The 18,978-nt window shown below is 38.4% G+C and overlaps 1 protein-coding gene across 4 annotated transcripts; it reads left to right on the top strand.

The window, feature by feature from the left end:
- The first annotated feature begins 236 nt into the window (after positions 1 to 236).
- LOC110461853 lies at positions 237 to 18,305 on the top strand. 4 transcript variants are annotated; one of them, XM_021515563.1, is made up of 4 exons: positions 237 to 543; positions 909 to 1,117; positions 14,160 to 14,427; positions 16,656 to 18,305. In XM_021515563.1, the coding sequence occupies exons 3-4, from the start codon at positions 14,393 to 14,395 to the stop codon at positions 17,275 to 17,277; spliced, it is 657 nt and encodes a 218-aa protein (XP_021371238.1). In that variant the 5' UTR covers positions 237 to 543; positions 909 to 1,117; positions 14,160 to 14,392; the 3' UTR covers positions 17,278 to 18,305. The 4 variants fall into 4 exon arrangements, with proteins under 4 accessions (XP_021371238.1, XP_021371239.1, XP_021371237.1 ...); XM_021515564.1 differs by lacking the exon at positions 237 to 543 and adding an exon at positions 12,295 to 12,645 and having other exon boundaries at positions 661 to 1,117; XM_021515562.1 differs by lacking the exon at positions 237 to 543 and having other exon boundaries at positions 661 to 1,117.
- The last annotated feature ends 673 nt before the right edge of the window (positions 18,306 to 18,978 follow it).

The following is an 18,978-nucleotide window of genomic DNA, read 5'->3' as shown; positions in this document are numbered from 1 at the left end:
CATTGGAAATTGACAACTTTGAATGAACCTGTTAGAAATTGACATCCTACCCCGAGAATTGTCACCGTGACTGGGTCATTCGCTTCTGTATAGTATGGGGTGTGGTACTGATATTGGCTATTCAGACCAGGATATAGACTAGCTCAATTTACCCCGGGGCCAAGCCAACTAAACATCTCTATAAATAGAATAAATAACGATTAATCAGATTGTTTAAATAACAATTTGACCGTTTTTACAACTATGGCGTTGTACACGTGTTCCTATGGGATATGTGCATTTCTGTGGTTTGAAGCAGTTTTTCGACCTGTAAGTTTTCGACGGTTAAATTCTTTACAGTTCGATTAAACCCATTTTCTATGGTGTATAGAAGGAATTGATTCATAAGATTATTGACATTTCTATACCGTGGTCTTTGATGAAGGAAACGGACGATTATCCAAGACTTTTGCATACAGATCCGGAACCAAGACTGAGCGGTGCTCGTGGATAAAACGTTCGGCATAGCACGTTAATTATTTTTGACGGGAGAGGTTCTATAAGGTTTGTTAAGTATTGTATAGCTGTATAGTATATTAGTGGGTTGATTACTTTAAAGTACAAATTTAACACGAGAGTGCCTTCGATATTTTAATTTCCTGTCCATACTTTAACGCTGTTTACACGTATTTACACGGCTTAATTCCATTCCACACAACCGAATTGATCGACTCGGTGTTAAAAAGTATATACTGCTAGTTTATGTGATCAAATACCAGGTCATTTCTTGATTATTCAATCAAAGAGGCGATACAATACTGACCTTTGGAATTATTTTCTGTGTATAATCTTGTGTAAATACCTATGTGCGAATGTGAAAATCGAATTAGTATCGTCTATTATACACCGTTGTATATATATATATACAGGTGTGTTGGTAGTGGCACCTCCGACTACTGCCGTACGACCCACGCTTGGTAACTGTCAACAAAGACGCCGAGCACACACTTTCTCCTCCCCAACGTAGCTACATGCTCAGGAACCTGAGGATACTAGATATAAGAGAAGTGGATTAATTTCACCATGAGATTAATTTCTTGTTCCCGGCGAAATACTGGATATGTATTACAGAGTTAAGGTAGGTTGAATTTTATCATCATTAGACTTTATTTACCTTTAAATGTTTAACTTGTTGGTTCTCGTTTGGAAACGTAGTCAGTTGTGTCCCGTGATATATGATAGATATGTAAAAAACGAACATTTTCTTATGAGAAAAAAAAGCGGTATTACTTTAACTTTAGCTTGTGGTATTGAAAACAATTATAGACTTTATTAAACATTGATGCAGAGATTGGCGGCACATCCTGATCACAGGGACGCGGGAGTCTCTCGGGGACATTACATTTGTCCGGTATTCGGATAAAGCCCGAAAACGTCTAATACTACAGTCCCTTCAGGATATGTCCAAACACACCTTTTATAACCGAATCTCTGGTCAATTTGATCTCTAATTTAGGTGCAGGAGACAGATTTCTTTCTCATCATTACTGATCTTCGTCCATAAACTGTCTACGGACTGGACTTTCCAAGTCGGTGCGTCGTTTGTTGAACTTTCCAGACGTTTATCTACAAGGTTGAACTTGTGTTCTGTTCCACAGGGACTTGATAATTTGTAACAGTTATATTTTGACATAAACTGATATCTTTACTCGTATATATCATCATTGGGGGGTGGGGATGGCATTTTAACCAAAAATTGATCTTAACCCCTAGAACGTGTAAAATCACTATGAACATCGCTTTAGATCCGAATAAATCTGTAACAAATTATCAGGTCCCTGTGTGTTCGACTTTAGCATGACTCAGATACGTTTGCTGAAATTCTGTCGCATCTACATAGATATCAAATATATCTTGAAACGTCCAGTCTTACATCGAATTTATTTCGATTCTTAGAAGTCAAAGTAACGGATAAGATAGATATATCTTATCTTGTGAGTATATTCCAAAGTATAAGACAATTAACATGTAGATTACACGTGAGAAAAAATCGCTCATAATCAATAATCGTCAGTCGCTTGATGTCTTCTTCGTGTTACTTCCTTCAACTCCATGTTTCATCTGGCTCTGACTGTATGACCCTATATATAGGATGTTATTGAGTTGATGGACACTTACACCAATCAAATTCTATAAATATCAGCTGTTACAATGTTCACGAATGTAGAGCGCTTCATTATAATTCACTGCAATATGTATGTGGAACGCAGCAATTAATTTCCTGACATTTTATTGAGATTTCTTTTTCAATTGTAACTTGCTGATTTAACTTTCTACATCTGGATCTCACGACACACATAGATGTAGCTCTAACACATATACCATCAACAGACATTTGCATGTACTCAAGATTGACGACGAAAAAGAAAATATCTCACAAGGAAATGTTTATAAGATATGTCGTACGCATGGCAAGACAGGTCAATTTACCATATATGTGTTCTGGAGCAGTTCCATTGACATTAAGTATATAATAAATCTGTAAGTCGATATTTTGGTGTTTACCCCACAAAGTTATAGGCATTTATGTGCCGAGCACGGCCAGGATTCAAATGAGATTTTCATGTGAGGTGTAGCGAACGTAATACGTTATATATGGCTGGTTTAGTGAGAGGGAAAGAGCTTTACGATAAAGCCTTTAAATCCTGGCTACCTGGATAACAGAAACACCGCGTCCAAAGTGTCGCTCATTTCATTGTCCCTGTCCCGTACATCTACGGTAAATGTATGTTTTTTACAGCCTCGGTTCCGTACACATATCGGCATACAAGTGATTAAGTTGGGGGGGGGGGGGGGGGGGGGGATACTGGAATTGGCTTGTCCGTCCGTCCGTCTGTCTGTCCGTAAAAAAGTTTGTCCGGACAACTTCTTCTAAAGTTATGGATCAATTTCTACCACCTGAAGTTGTGTTTCCAGGTATTGTTTTTCATTCTGACCCTTTTTTTATATAAAGTTATGGCCTTTTGTTGAAAAATCCTTGTTCGGACAACTCCTCCAAAACTACCGGGCCAATTTCAACGAAAGTTTTCAGATATGATAACTACCACCTGATATTGTGCATACAGGTATTATTTTTATCATTCTGACCCTTTTGACGGAGTTATTGCCCTTTGTTAAAAAATGCTTGCCCGCACAACTTTTCCAAAACTACATGGCCAATTTCAAGGAAGGTTTTCAGATATGATAACTACCTGCTGATGTTGTGCATCAACGTATTTTGTCCCAAACTTTTTTATACGAGTTATTGCCATTTTTTGAAAAATCCCTCTCCTGACAGCTTCTCCTAATCTACTGGGTCAATTTCAAAGAAAGTTTACAGATATGGTAACTGCCTTCTGACGTTGTGCATCCAAGTAGTCCTTTTTCATTTCGACCCTTTTAAAAGGAGTAATGACCCTTTGTTGAAAATTAACTTGGTCTATCTCAAAACTACAGGGCCGATTTCAATGAAAGTTTAAAGATGTGGTAATTACCTCCTGATGTCGTGCATCAGGGTAAAGTTTTCATTTCAACCCTTTTTAATGAGATACTGTTCATTTGTTAAAAATCTTTGTCCTGACATCTCTTCCTTAACTACTTGGACGATTTCAGCAAAACTCGTTCATCTGGGCTAACAAGATTTGATTTGCAAGCATATATTGGCATTGGGAAGAAGTACAGGAAATATGTCAGTGACCTATATACTTACATAAGTGTACAGCTCAGCCAATAACGAAGTCAGTACTGGCGGGAGTCTATGGATTGCTTTGCAATGCTTTACCTTATTAGGCCTTTGGCTTACAGTTCTGGTTTATATAGGAGCGGGGGTATTAGCAAGCCTTTGGTTAACAGTTCTGGTTTATATTGGAGCGGGGGTATTAGCAAGCCTTTGGCTTACAGTTCTGGTTTATATTGGAGCGGGGGTATTAGTTAGCCTTTGGCTTACGGTTCTGGTTTATATAAGAGCGGGGGTATTAGCAAGCCTTTGGCTTACAGTTCTGGTTTATATAGGAGCGGGGGTATTAGAAAGCCGTTGGCTTACAGTTCTGGTTTATATAGGAGCAGGGGTATTAGTAAGCCTTTGGTTTACAGTTCTGGTTTATATTGGAGCGGGGGTATTAGTAAGCCTTTGGCTTACAGTTCTGGTTTATATAGGAGCGGGGGGATTAGAAAGCCGTTGGCTTACAGTTCTGGTTTATATAGGAGCGGGGGTATTAGTTAGCCTTTGGCTTACAGTTCTGGTTTATATAGGAGCGGGGGTATTAGTTAGCCTTTGGCTTACGGTTCTGGTTTATATAAGAGCGGGGGGATTAGCAAGCCTTTGGCTTACAGTTCTGGTTTATATAGGAGCGGGGGTATTAGTTAGCCTTTGGCTTACAGTTCTAGTTTATATAAGAGTGGGGGGGATTAGTAAGCCTTTGGCTTACAGTTTTGGTTTATATTGGAGCGGGGGTATTAGTTAGCCTTTGGCTTACAGTTCTGGTTTATATAGGAGCGGGTGTATTAGTTAGCCTTTGGCTTACGGTTCTGGTTTATATAGGAGCGGGGGTATTAGAAAGCCGTTGGCTTACAGTTCTGGTTTATATAGGAGCGGGTGTATTAGTTAGCCTTTGGCTTACGGTTCTGGTTTATATAAGAGCGGGGGTATTAGCAAGCCTTTGGCTTACAGTTCTGGTTTATATAGGAGCGGGTGTATTAGTTAGCCTTTGGCTTACGGTTCTGGTTTATATAAGAGCGGGGGTATTAGCAAGCCTTTGGCTTACGGTTCTGGTTTATATAGGAGCGGGGGTATTAGAAAGCCGTTGGCTTACAGTTCTGGTTTATATAGGAGCGGGGGTATTAGTTAGCCTTTGGCTTACAGTTCTAGTTTATATAAGAGTGGGGGGTATTAGTAAGCCTTTGGCTTACAGTTTTGGTTTATATTGGAGCGGGGGTATTAGTTAGCCTTTAGTTTACAGTTCTGGTTTATATAGGGTGTTTTTTTTTTAGTAAGCCTCTGGCTTACAGTTCTGGTTTATATTGGAGCGGGGATATTTGTAAGCCTTTGGTTTACAGTTCTTGTTTATATTGGAGCGGGGGTATTAGTTAGCCTTTGGCTTACAGTTCTGATTTAGATAGGAGCGGGGGTATTAGTTAGCTTTTGGCTTACATTTCTGATTAAGATAGGAGCGGGTATTAGTTAGCCTTTGGACTTCTAGTTAGTTATTTAATGATCCAGATGTAATCCTCACTTTATCGTTTTTTCCTGTTTACGTTTATCAGTAATATCATGGAGGATAACATAGATTATGATAATAAAAATAATAAATTATTTTATTTAGACAGGATAATATGTTTAGACATTTGTCTAGTTTTACAACATCGCCTGGAAACCACGTAATAGATATACGTCACTTAATATCGAAGACTAATAAATGACGCGTAATAACATACAACAGAATAGATCACAAAACATGCTAGAAATGGATTGTGATATTGGTTATTTCTGTTTGTTCTGTGCATATGCCATAACCCAGGCCACCCAATATACGTCCGGCACGCTCATTATCCGCCAGATATACGCCATATCTGCTGGGCACACACCATATCCGCTGGGCACACACCATATCCGCTGGGCACACGCCATATCCACCTAGCACACGCCATATCCGCTGGACACACACCATATCCGCTGGGCACACAACATATCCGCTGGGCACACGCCATATCCGCCGGACAGGCGGCATATCCCCGGGCACGCGCCATATCCGCCGGGCACGCGCCATATCCGCCGGGCATACGCCATATCCACCGGACACACGTCATATCCGCCGGACAGGCGCCATATCCGCTCGGCACAAAACGCCATATCCTCTGGACACTAAACGCTATATCCGCTGGGCACTCAATGCTATATCCACAGGGCACACGCCGTATCCGTCAGATATACGCCATAGCCTTTTTTTTTTTTTTACTTCGGATATGGAATTTATCAGTATGAGTCATGAAATGAATAGTACGACCTGTGAAAATATGTGTTTTCAATTCCTTATACATGTATATTTTTATTTTTGAAACAGTTCACATTACAACTAAGGAAAGACTAGTAACCTTCAAAATTTCCTTCACGAAAATATTGAAGGTTTTATATTGAAATCTTTTCTTCTTCTGTGAAATAAGAGACGCGTAAAATCGGTAGAATATAGAATATAATCAACTATAATTATAGATTTTTATCTGTGACGTCACACACCGTATTTAAGGTACCGTTTAAGTAAAGAGGAACACTGCTCAAGGTAAGACTGCGTTTGGTAGTACCGGAAAGGTCATCAAGGCGCGTTACGGAGACCTGTCAGATTGTACGATTAGGGTACACAATAGATACACAATATTAAGTTAACCTTCCCATTTAACAAGTGTTAAGTACCTTTCTTAATATGTATTATATAGGTCAGTATGTAATTTTAAACGTCGTTGGTCAGTACGGACTGGCCACTGGTCAGTGTGGAGTGTAGCTATACTTAGCATAGGAGATTGACATTGTACAAGTAACTTAAATAAAACAGGAATAAGGATATTTATATTTGTTTTTCATCCGTAATAATCCGTAGAATTATCCGGATTATACTCTGCCCCTTACGTTGACAGATCCTTCCTCTTGTCAGTGTACATTTATCAATCGCACAGCTTTGTGGCATACAACGCAGATACATTTTCTTTTACCAAATGATATAAAAGTATATCAAAATATGCCATATCTATGATTGCAAAGCTTACTCCAGGGTTCGTAGTTTAATTTTATGCAGTACGAAATATTTACAAATCGTTTTTGTGTACCGGGTTTATCTCCGAGTGGCAACGTTTTTGATTTGTAACATTTATATCAAGACTTTAAGATGGCGGAGAAAACAACGGCAGATTTAGATGTCGCTGATATCGTCCTCGTGGTGATCGTCTCTAGATGTCGCTAGTATCGTCCTCGTGTCTTGGTGATCGTCATTAGATGTCGCTGATATCGTCCTCGTGTCTTGGTGGTCGTCACCAGATGTCGCTGGTATCGTCCTTGTGTCTTGGTGGTCGTCACCAGATGTCGCTAGTATCGTCCTCGTGTCTTGTTGGTCGTCACTAGATGTCGCTGGTATCGTCATTGTGTCTTGGTGTTCGTCACCAGACGTCGCTAGTATCGTCCTCGTGTCTTGGTGGTTGTCACTAGATGTCGCTGATATCGTCCTCGTGTCTTGGTGATCGTCACCAGATGTCGCTAGTATCGTCCTCGTGTCTTGTTGTCGTCACTAGATGTCGCTGGTATCGTCCTCATGTCTTGGTGGTCGTAACAAGATGTCGCTGGTATCGTCCTCGTGTCTTGGTGATCGTCGTCACTAAGTGTCGCTGGTATCGTCCGTGTGTCTTGGTGGTCGTCACCAGATGTCGCTGGTATCGTCCTCGTGTGTTGGTGATCGTCACTAGATGTCTCTGGTATCGTCTCGGTGTCTTGGTGGTCGTTACTAAATGTCGCTAGTATCGTCCTCATGTCTTAGTGGTCGTCACTAGATGTTGCTGATATCGACCTCGTGTCATGGTGGTCGTCACTAGATGTCGCTGGTATCGTCATTGTGTCTTGGTGGTCGTCACCAGATGTCGCTAGTATCGTCCTCGTGTCTTGGTGATCGTCACTAGATGTCGCTGATATCGTCCTCGTGTCTTGGTGGTCGTCACCAGATGTCGCTAGTATCATCGTCGTGTCTTGTTGGTCGTCACTAGATGTCGCTGGTATCGTCATTGTGTCTTGGTGGTCGTCACTAGATGTCGCTGGTATCGTCCTCGTGTCTTGGTGGTCGTCACTAGATGTCGCTGATATCGACCTCGTGTGTTGATGGTCGTCACTAGATGTCGCTGGTATCGTCCTGGTGTCTTGGTGGTCGTTACTAAATGTCGCTAGTATCGTCCTCATGTCTTGTTGGTCGTCACCAGATGTCGCTAGTATCGTCCTCGTGTATTGCTGGTCGTCACTAAATGTCGCTGATATCGTCCTCGTATCTTGGTGATCGTCACCAGATGTCGCTAGTATCGTCCTCGTGTCTTGTTGGTCGTCACTAGAAGTCGCTGGTATCGTCATTGTGTCTTGGTGGTCGTCACTAGATGCCGCTGGTATCGTCCTTGTGTCTTGGTGGTCGTCACTAGATGTCGCTGGTATCGTCCTGGTGTCTTGGTGGTCGTTACTAAATGTCGCTAGTATCGTCCTCATGTCTTGGTGGTCGTCACTAGATGTCGTTAGTATCGTCCTCGTGTCTTGGTGGTCGTTATTAGATGTCGCTGATATCGTCCTCGTGTCTTGGTCGTCGTCACTAGATGTCGCTGATATTGTCCTCGTGTCTTGGTGGTCGTCATCTCGCTGTAGATGTCGCCGTTGTCGTCCTTGGATATATGTGAATGTCGTTAGGTGTCTATGGTGTGGTCCTTTTCGTGCGTGTTATTTCGATCATCAATAAATGTGATTGAGGCCGTTCAACATCTTGAATGAACATTGTATATCCGAAGATCTCTTCAAAACAACAAATATGAAATTCCAATTCTTTATTCCTTTTGATTTTCCTGTACTTCTTGTATCATTTGTAGGGCAATGATAGGTAGTTCATTTACAAGGACGAGCTCCTCACATTGTGAAGTTGATCGAGATTGACAGATTAAATCCACGTTAAAGTAATGTGCATCAAAATGGCGGTTAAGTTATTCACCCGATACCAGCACTCAAAATCAAATGTGTTCTTATCATTAATGGGTTTTCAATACTGACTGTTGTATATGTTTGTTGAGTGCTGACTGATCAGATAACGTCCACCAGTGGTAATGACCTCCGTCTTGTATACACTCCACATTACATACAATGTACGATAGCTCTTATCGGGAAGTAAAGTATGACTTTAAATTTTCAAATTTAAGTTTTCTAATTTGAATCAGTCATGTATGCTAGAATTGAATTTGTAATTGAATAGAGTGACATGAAGCATGGGCTGTACTAATGACGTATTTTGTGTGCATACATTTACGGAGTTAGTTCGAATTCTGACCCTGTGTGTAACCTGTAGCAGCTAGTGAAATAATACTAATATATCGGTATTGTTCATGCTATATCGGTATTGACTGTCCATCAGTATTTTTGGTATATGGGTAATTCGATAGTGCAGTTTGTCCATATTTACAGTTTATCGATAATGCAGTTTGTTCATATTTACAGTTTATCGATAATGCTGTTGTCGGTATTTACAGTTTATCGATAATGCTGTTGTCGGTATTTACAGTTTATCGATAATGCAGTATATCGGTATTAACAGTTTATCGATAATTGCAATATATCGGTATTTTCAGTTGATCGATAATTAGGGTATATATATATCGGTCTTTATGGTATTTCGGACATTGCGATGTATCGGTAGTTACTGCATACCATAATTATTGTCTATAAATATCGGTCACAGATTGATGGTATCGCGGTATTTACGATATATCAGTTTAATCCTTTGTTTTGTTTTATAGGTTTAAGTGTATATGCTGTTATTGGTTTGATAAAAGAATATCTATCATAACAACATCTCCGTTATAGTTAAACAAGAACTGACCACAGCAGTAATGAATAGATCTTCAGTAGGAGTGTGGTCTGTTTACCGACCGAATTGACCACAGCAGTAATGAATAGGTCTTCAGTAGGAGTGTGGTCTGTTTACCGACCGAAGTGACCACAGCAGTAATGAATAGATCTTCAGTAGGAGTGTGGTCTGTTTACCGACCGAAGTGACCACAGCAGTAATGAATAGATCTTCAGTATGAGTGTGGTCTGTTTACCGACCGAATTGACCTCAGCAGTAATGAATAGATCTTCAGTAGGAGTGTGGTCTGTTTACCGACCGAATTGACCTGCTCTGAAGTAGGAGCACATTGAAATGGTTATAATATATATTTGATTTTTCATTTGATTGAAACTCGGATTAACAATTATGAAAACTTGGGAGAAAAGGCCCCATGAATCTCGTGAAACATTATTTACATTTTATATATAGAGTCAATAACACGCTTACAACGAAGCCATGGGACACAGGGAATGATTAGAATCCGGTCGATATACATATGAACATGTTAAGTTGGAGAAATTTGTGAGTCGAATACACTCCAACTTGTACAGAGTGCTGTCGATATTTGTTTAGATTATCTAATCAACTCTAGTGACAGTCCCGCTAAGAGAAGGGCGGGCATTTTTTTTTATTGTTTATTTGCTTTAAGCCATGCGACATATCATTACAACACGTGCGCAAAGTATTTACAAAAGATATCAATGAAATGTTTAGGAATATTCTGGCAGGACTTCAACTTTAACTGAGACAGATGTATAGCACACGATATTTAGATTGTACCATGATTAGTGGCAGAGAAAGAAATACATTTTTTAGCACTTGCTTGAAAGATACTTTTTCACAATTGAATTTGGTTTTAAATGAACTGGAATCTTTGATAAATTGAGTTGTGTAAGATAATTGGATTGTCGATTTGTGATATAAGTACACAGGTACCTGTACAGGTGAGGTGATCGGTATTGTATACCTGAAGTTAGCTTTACCTTTTTGCTTTGAGACTGATCATTTTACAGTAATTAGTTCACGTTTCAAGTTTTTTTTTATTTCCGAATGCAATACAGCATATAAATTAAATGTATACACTCACAATACAGGAAACATATTGCAATGTTCAAGATGGCGGAGGACAATTCCATAAATTCTGACATCACATAATACCTACTTCAGCAATATTACTTCACGAGCGGTTTTTTCGCGGTACTACCAAAACACTTCACTTCCTACAGTATTGTCCACAGCCTGGCAATGCCGCTACATATCGGCTATCAAACCTACGGGTCCGATTGATGACGTCATAATGACGTCACACTGGTAAAACCCTTCCATGAAAATGGTTGTTCTATATTGAACCAACATACACGAGACATGCCTTTAGTTCGAAATAAATGTTGGGTTTAAAAAGAAGTAATTTTGTCGTTTTCTATGAAAGATGTTGATGTAAGGTTTTATTGTATTTCGTTGGCAAGAACACCAATCTTTACTGGAAACTTACAAACTCAGCAATATGACTGACCTGGGCTGTTTTCGTTTAAACCGGTCAGACAACAGTTTAGTTGTTCGTTTATTAAATAAGGTTGGACCTAGTAATCTGATGCTACTTTCAGGCGAGCCTTGACAAAGCCTTGCAAGGCCTGCATAAACATTTGCATGTCCGGCAGGATTTATACCCGAAATTATTACATTTATAAACGGTCAAACCGGTTGTTCTGCATACACGAACAGGCCCTTGTTCCACGCTTCATTGAATTGTCATTTCCAGCTTGTATACTTCAGCAAATACACGAATATTAATCCTTTTACTGGTCGTCCTCGCTTTGATTGATCTTTTTGCAAAATTGGCCTTTTGGAGACACAAAAGTCCTTTTCTTGCACAGTAAACATGTATAATCACGTCATCATTTAGAATTATCAGCTCTTACTCACTAATTACGTACACATTTAAAAGTTGACAAATATATCACACCTTGGTCATGGGTCGTTCGAAACACTCCGTCGTACCCATCCCAGTGTTTTACCACATCAGTTATTTTACCAGCATCACATTTAAAACGAATGATTGTAACAGTTGACGCATTACCCTTTTCATTAAGTCGTTGAATTTATTGAAGATATCGTGATGACATTTAAAATGGATACATTTTGAATGAAATAGGTGAATTGGTATGTTGTCGACATTCCGCAGCAGACTAAAATGTAAAGCTATTTTACGACTTCCAATCATTGCACGTAAACTGGTACTATTATGTTCGATGTATTATGCAGGTACTATTTTGTTTGAAGCGTTATTCAATAAGCTATTACATATTTCATACCGAGAATCAACCATTTACTGGTTCATACATTATTTGAAGCATTATGCCATAAACTTGTACATAATTAATTTGAACATTAACTAAAGCCTGGTACAAATTCCATTTGAAGCATTGCGCCTCGAGCGATGATCTTGTCCGTATTAAATTTTAAACGGTATAGTTTATATTTTGAAGTATGCTATCCTAGCTCATTCGGAACAGTGTGCTTACGTTCATTGGTGTATAATATCAGAACTCTGTAGATAATTTAGCACGAACACACGTAATCCAAGTCATTACTCCCTACTTGATTGAGACTGACGAGAAGGTGCATGGTATTCAAACATTAAAACTGTAGTTTAAATATTATTTATTACAAGGCGCTTCACACCAATACTCAGAGCACTCGAGAACAGACGAACCTTACGACTGTGTGTGTATACAGACCATCTGAACACCAGGGTAGGACATTTAAACTGGAGCCTCGACATCTGAACGCCAGGGTAGGACATTTAAACTGGAGCCTCGCCATCTGAACACCAGGGTAGGACATTTAAACTGAAGCCTCGACATCTGAACACCAGGGTAGGACATTTAAACTGGAGCCTCGACAGCGGTAGACACGGACCAATATTTACGTAGACATTGTGTATACCAATACAGGAGAAAGTGTGATAAATGGAGCCTCCCATGTTTCGGCGTCATTTGAAACAGAAAGTTAAAGGCGTACGGTCTGCACCATTTCATTCATATTAATTTTCAGTAGATCACGAGTAAACCTTTCTGATTGTGATGATTTTAAACTTAAATATTTCAGCATTTCAAATAAAATACCTGCCAGGATAGTATGATGATTTACGAAATAACCAACAGATGTGTATGTAATCAGATTGGATATATAACGAGTGTTAGACAATGTTAGAATGAATTATTATTTTTTTCAAATATTTTCTAATCCCAAGTTATATACATGGATTCAAACGTTTAATTTTTGTCACGTGATGCATGCTTTTCATTTCACCATCGAACGATGTCACAGCTGATGTCGTAAGTTCTGTCAGTGGTCATACTGTGCCAGTTTAACGTGGATAAATGCGGAAATTGTTAAGATGTGTGCATGTACGCGTGTTCCCTCACTCAACAAAACTTATTCCTCCAAGACAAGCTACACACTGCTCACCTACTTTGGAAAAGCGTTGCACGTGCATGGACTTTTGAAAAATAAATTAATAGACAAAATACAGTATTGCCAATGCTTGGTTGTAAATAAATGTTTACAACCCCGATCTGGTAGTCTTCCTGCCAAAGCTATTAAGGTATGTCTGTAACTGATTGCGTTATAAATGTTTGCATAGCAAAATTAATGATTTTCATTTATCATTTTGGAAATACATTATCGCCTCATTCTTGTATCACTCTTTTATCAGGAGTACCAGAATACTAGGATCAGTAGCTGTACACGTGTGTGTGTGTGTGTGTGTGTGTGTAAAGGTGTTCTGGTTGTTATGGGTCCGTATTTCCGGCTCGTTTATAAAGCTGTTTTGGGGGAATGGATTCCCTTTAACACGTTTGTATGATAAATTTGTTGTACGATGGTCGCGGATGGTGGCGGGTTAATAGCGACATAACACCACCAGGTGATCCGCCCTACCTGAGGGGGATACGTATCACAGTTAGAGATCAGTGAATATCTAACACGTGAATCGGCTTTATTCTAATTCAACATGCCTACCGTCTGGAATAATAAATTGTCGACACAAAATGATTGCTACGTCATTTGGGTTTTTTCCGAAAGACATATCCTGGTATTATAAAAACCGAACAGCAGGCGTGCTAATATTCATGTTTAGGATCTGAACCGCTTCGATCAACTTTCGTTTATGACTATTTATTAAAACCTATAATCAATAATCAATAGTTTTCGAAACTAAATGACGTCAAGTTGTTTACAAAGCTTACCTCAATCACTTTGCCAGTCTCAAACTTGGAAATGTAGACCTAGAAAGGCTGTGCACTTCACTGCATATTTGAAGCGAATGGTATTATTACATTTTATTCATAAGCATGATTTTATACGGTGATTGTCATATTTGACTTTCAATGAGTTCATTTTGTGAAGTGCCGACACAGCGCTATCGAATATAAATCACTTCATTTTCGCGAGTACTTTTTCGCTCGTGTACTTCACACGACTAATCGCGAAAATGTTGAGAATGCTAAATTTTAATTGTTGCATGTTTTCCAGACACACTTGGGTTGGTGACCTATCCCCGAGTTGAGTGAGGAGGAGCAGACGGTTTAGTGTGGGACAGGGCCCCCGACAGAGGAGCTAGATTAGTGTGGGAGAACAGGTTAGCTGGATTAGTGGGAGAGCGCCGGGACTAGCAGGTTCTGCCGGGGAGCACCCTGCTGACGACAGGGTTTGTTTGTGAGCGCCCTACAGAGAAGATTTTACAAATACAGCGAGTGGAAACAAGCATGCAAATCATGGAATTAACCTACAGAGATTATCAGTAAGTAAGACTTACTTCAATGAAATATAAAGCATATAAGACGCCGCCAAATCGACAGAAGTCGTTTTTCTTGTCATCACTGTAAAGTCATGGTATAGCATTAACACACGAGCGTGTCTTATAGTGAAATGTGAACAGTGGTGAGAAAATGATGGGGAGATTGTAAATTAATGAAGGGCGTTGAAGCTGGTAAGTTACTTTCAAACATTTTCGAATACGAGTTATAAATTTCACGTTATATATGTTGATTATGTCCAGTCGACATCATGAAAATGTTATTGAATATAAATATATATATATATATGTATACAATTATTGCGTATACAGTGCCTGTATGAAAACATGAACTACACTTTTGCGCAAACAAACAACTAACACGTGATGTCTCGTTTTCACTTCACTAACAAACATACATAATAGTTTCTAAACGCTACAGCTTTTATGGTCGTGCCCCGCCCGATTAGACTGGTAGGTATATGCAGGCGTGTCCCCTCACTCGACAAAGCTGTGACCTCGATACACACGTTTCAATTGTTTACATTTGAATACTAGACTTTTGGAAGAGCTTTGCATGTGCAAAAGTTTTAAAGTTTTAAAACATCGCATTTCATAACTACGTTTTTCCANAAAAATTTTTTTTTTTTTTTTTTTTTTTTTTTTTTTTACTTTAATCGAGTTTATAACTCCTTTTGGAAGGCTTTTCCAAATTTCATGAAACTGAAATTAAATGTTCTATCTAAATTATAATGTATTACAGAGATTGGCGGAGTAAACAAACGTATAGGATATGAAGTGGTTTTACAAAACGAAGTACTTCTTGATACTTGAGTATACGATTTAGTTAGAGTTAAACCAGTGGTATGCTCCAGGTAACTAGTTAGTCCACAGGTATGGCAAAGGTAAACATTGACATTCAATCGTCCAATACACCGGAAGTGCGTTAGTTGAAGATTTGTGTTTATTATCGATATTTATGCTTCTACTCAAGCTCAATCGGGAAAAAAGGACATCGATAAAGTTCGGTACAGAATGAACTGAATTACTTTACGTATTTGTAAACGGGGCTGTCTGGAAAAAGTAAATATTGTACTGACTCATTGAGATAACCAGAACGTTTTCTCCGCCTTCATTGTTTGAAGAGCTCTGTCTGAGTCTGTGTCTTGTTTGATCTAAGATTGATCAGGTCCTTCTATATTAATCTCTGGGTTATATTACGCACTATTTGCACGACTGACATACGTAATCGCACATGAAGAGCTGTTTACTTGTTGCAATGAAAGTCAAGTGGAAGTATTTTTGAAGGAGAGGACCAAATCCCGACAAACAGAATTTGATATGAAAAATAAATAATTTAAACATAAAAGAAAAGTTTGTAACCTGAGTTCACAATAATTCTTAGGTAAAAAACAGTTTGTACTATACAAACATTCTTAGGTAAAACACAGTTTGTACTATACAAACATTCGTAGGTAAAACATAGTTTGTACTATACAAACATTCGTAGGTAAAACACAGTTTCTACTATACAAACATTCGTAGTAAAAAACAGTTTGTACTATACAAACATTCGTAGGTAAAAAACAGTTTGTACTATACAAACATTCGTAGGTAAAAAAACAGTTTGTACTATACAAACATTCGTGGTAAAACACAGTTTGTACTATACAAACATTCGTAGGTAAAACACAGTTTCTACTATACAAATATTCGTAGGTAAAACACAGTTTGTACTATACAAACATTCGTGGTAAAACACAGTTTGTACTATACAAAAATAAACATTCGTAGGTAAAACACAGTGTCTACTATACAAATATTCGTAGGTAAAACACAGTTTTTACTATACAAACATTCGTGGTAAAACACAGTTTGTACAATACAAACATTCGTAGGTAAAACCCAGTTTCTACTATACAAATATTCGTAGTTAAAACACAGTTTGTACTATACAAATATTCGTAGGTAGAACACAGTTTGTACTATACAAACATAAACATTGGTAGGTAAAACACAGTTTGTACTATACAAACATTCGTAGGTAAAAAACAGTTTGTACTATAACGTTACAAACATTCGTGAAAAGGCATCACTGGACATGCACGTTCACCGGATTCATACGCTGACGTATTTCTATTTCAGATATAATACAATATAAGATATCTTAATGATTGCAGTTTAGTAAAATAACAGTGTTCCAATTGTGTCATTTTTGTACTTTTTTATTGCAGTAACCGAGTTTTTACTCACACCGAGAAAAAGATGATGGAGTTGGACAGATTGAAATTGTTGGCTAACAAACATATGGGCCGTCTTCATCAGCTCAAGATGCGCTACATTGACTGGTTCAACCGGAAGCACCAGTCTTTTGTCGATTCCATCAAGCTCATCCACACCCTGGGCGGCACACTACTTCCGCTAGAGGTGGACACCATCCGCCATTACAGGCGCGTGCGCGACCTATCACGGAGATTCCCGCGGAACGGGACTCCGCGAGACGCTAGTCCTGTCAAAATGGACGAGTTCATTTCCTTTTGGGAAGAGATGAATATTCTTAAACTCGAGAACGATGCACTGTTTGACATTGTAGAGGATTTTTGTCATAGTATACGACGGCTTAGACAGCCGGAACTGAAGGACGAAATTGACAGACTACATTATAAACTGAATCTTTTCTGCGCAGAAGACTTCAAGTTTACAGAACTCAACAACGAACGTGACAATTTGTTTACTTATAAAATTGCGCCACATGATCACAAATATCACGGTCTGGTGAACTATATACCATTCCTCCTAAACTACGCCACACGGCTGTGCTACTGGACCAGTAAACTATATATAGAAAAATCGTAGTATCACTTTTGCATAATAATGTACTACCTTGGTGCACGCACACTATGTGAAAACGTGATTTAAAGTAAGCATTTTGTTTGGCCACACAACTTTTATAGCCAAGGACTTTTGATCAGCATTCTGATAGAGATTACCGGAAGTGGAAATAGCCAGGTCCACGTGACTTGAGAAGTCTTTTGATTGGCCACTTAAATGATGAAATGCAACTTAGAGAAATATGTGTTAACCAGACAATGCAAATATTTATCATTAATTAAGACTTAAGCGACAAGGTTCCGCGATAATTGGTTAGTTAATAGTACGGACCCAGAACTCCTCCGTGTTATGTTAATACCGTGTAGATAGAAACTCTCTCTCTCGCCCTCTCTCTCGTTCGCTATTAGGCCGTGTTGGTTTAAACAACGTTTTACTAAAATTATGGCTGTTTTTAATGAAAGGCATGTGCTTGAACATAGATTAAAATCAGTCAATTTGATGTTAAATTGATATAATTTGGTGTCGTTATCAGATAAAGATATCGAGAAAGCTACATTTTAAAACGGAAGCTCATCATATAATGAAAACTAGTGTGGAATGAATCTAAATGACCACGTGTCTGTGATATATAATGAAATATAATAAATGTTGTAACTGTGAAAATGTTTCGAACCTATGGTTATTTTTCCGGAAATGGGCATTTCTAATATATATAACCGAAAATGTCCATTTCCTCTTTTGAGATGTTTTGGTACCGGAAGTGGATATATTTAATAATAATTGTCATTTCGTGATTGGACTGTATTACCAGAATTTCATTAAAAATTATCACAAATAAATCTACTTCCGGTATGACAGAACGATCATATTTTGCCAAACCTAATTAGTTTGTTTTGTCATCTGTATGCTTGTTAAGTAGAATGTTTAATTTATATTCATTTGATTCGTGAGTGATATTAACATACATGTATTTGTCCGTTATATTTAAAATTCTATTTTCATTACTTCTAAATTCATAAAATAAAGTGATATCTACTTATTAAATAAGTCTAGAGCTCTACATTTGTGTTGGGTATTTATTTATTTGGTGTTTTATTTTTCATTTCCGTTGTTTTAGTCGTATTCATACCGTATTTGGTTTGGTTTGGTTTTATTAGCTAAGGCGTTAGCCGCCAGCTATTGGTATTACTTTAGTTAATGAGCTCAGATATTCATAAATGTCGATTTCACACAGACGGCCTCTAGCGGTAATCACTGGTACTAAATTGAATCATATACCGGACCTACTGTCTTTATTATGCGTAACTTTGGACTCAAATGCACTTGAATGGCTTGTAAATATCATTCCTTTCCTTTATAGAACATATGATCTTATCACAACGTCGTATTCTTATTGAAAATGCACCCTGTTTATCTCAATCGGGAACTGCTACTTGACTGTAGGTCATGCATGCTACACGCAACTTCCGGTAAAAATACTTTAGTTAATGAGCTCAGATATTCATAAACGAGACATAACGTCACCTTCTAGTAATACTAAACAAACTGCAAATAAAATCCATTACCACGGACTCAAGTTCACTCAAACGTCATTGGATATAATCTTATTCTTAGTTAGAACTAAGTATCCTTCTAAAACTTCGTATTTACTCTTGGAACTGTCGCTGGATTAACCCTTTACACGGAAATATTGTCCTGTGATTGGCTAAAATTGGTGACATTTAC

This window comes from Mizuhopecten yessoensis, unplaced genomic scaffold (assembly GCF_002113885.1).
Source record: "Mizuhopecten yessoensis strain PY_sf001 unplaced genomic scaffold, ASM211388v2 scaffold10687, whole genome shotgun sequence".
Classification (NCBI taxonomy): Eukaryota; Metazoa; Mollusca; class Bivalvia; order Pectinida; family Pectinidae; genus Mizuhopecten; species Mizuhopecten yessoensis.
Note: the sequence above shows the minus strand (reverse complement) of the source record. Positions and strands in the feature narration are given on the sequence as shown.

What these genes read in the sequence shown, in the direction of transcription:
- LOC110461853 (XM_021515563.1), top strand. Translation starts at nt 14,393, where the DNA reads ATGCAAATCATGGAATTAACCTACAGAGATTATCA. An exon ending in TTAACCTACAGAGATTATCA is followed by an intron (nt 14,428 to 16,655) that starts GTAAGTAAGACT and finishes TTTTTATTGCAG; the next exon opens with TAACCGAGTTTTTACTCACA.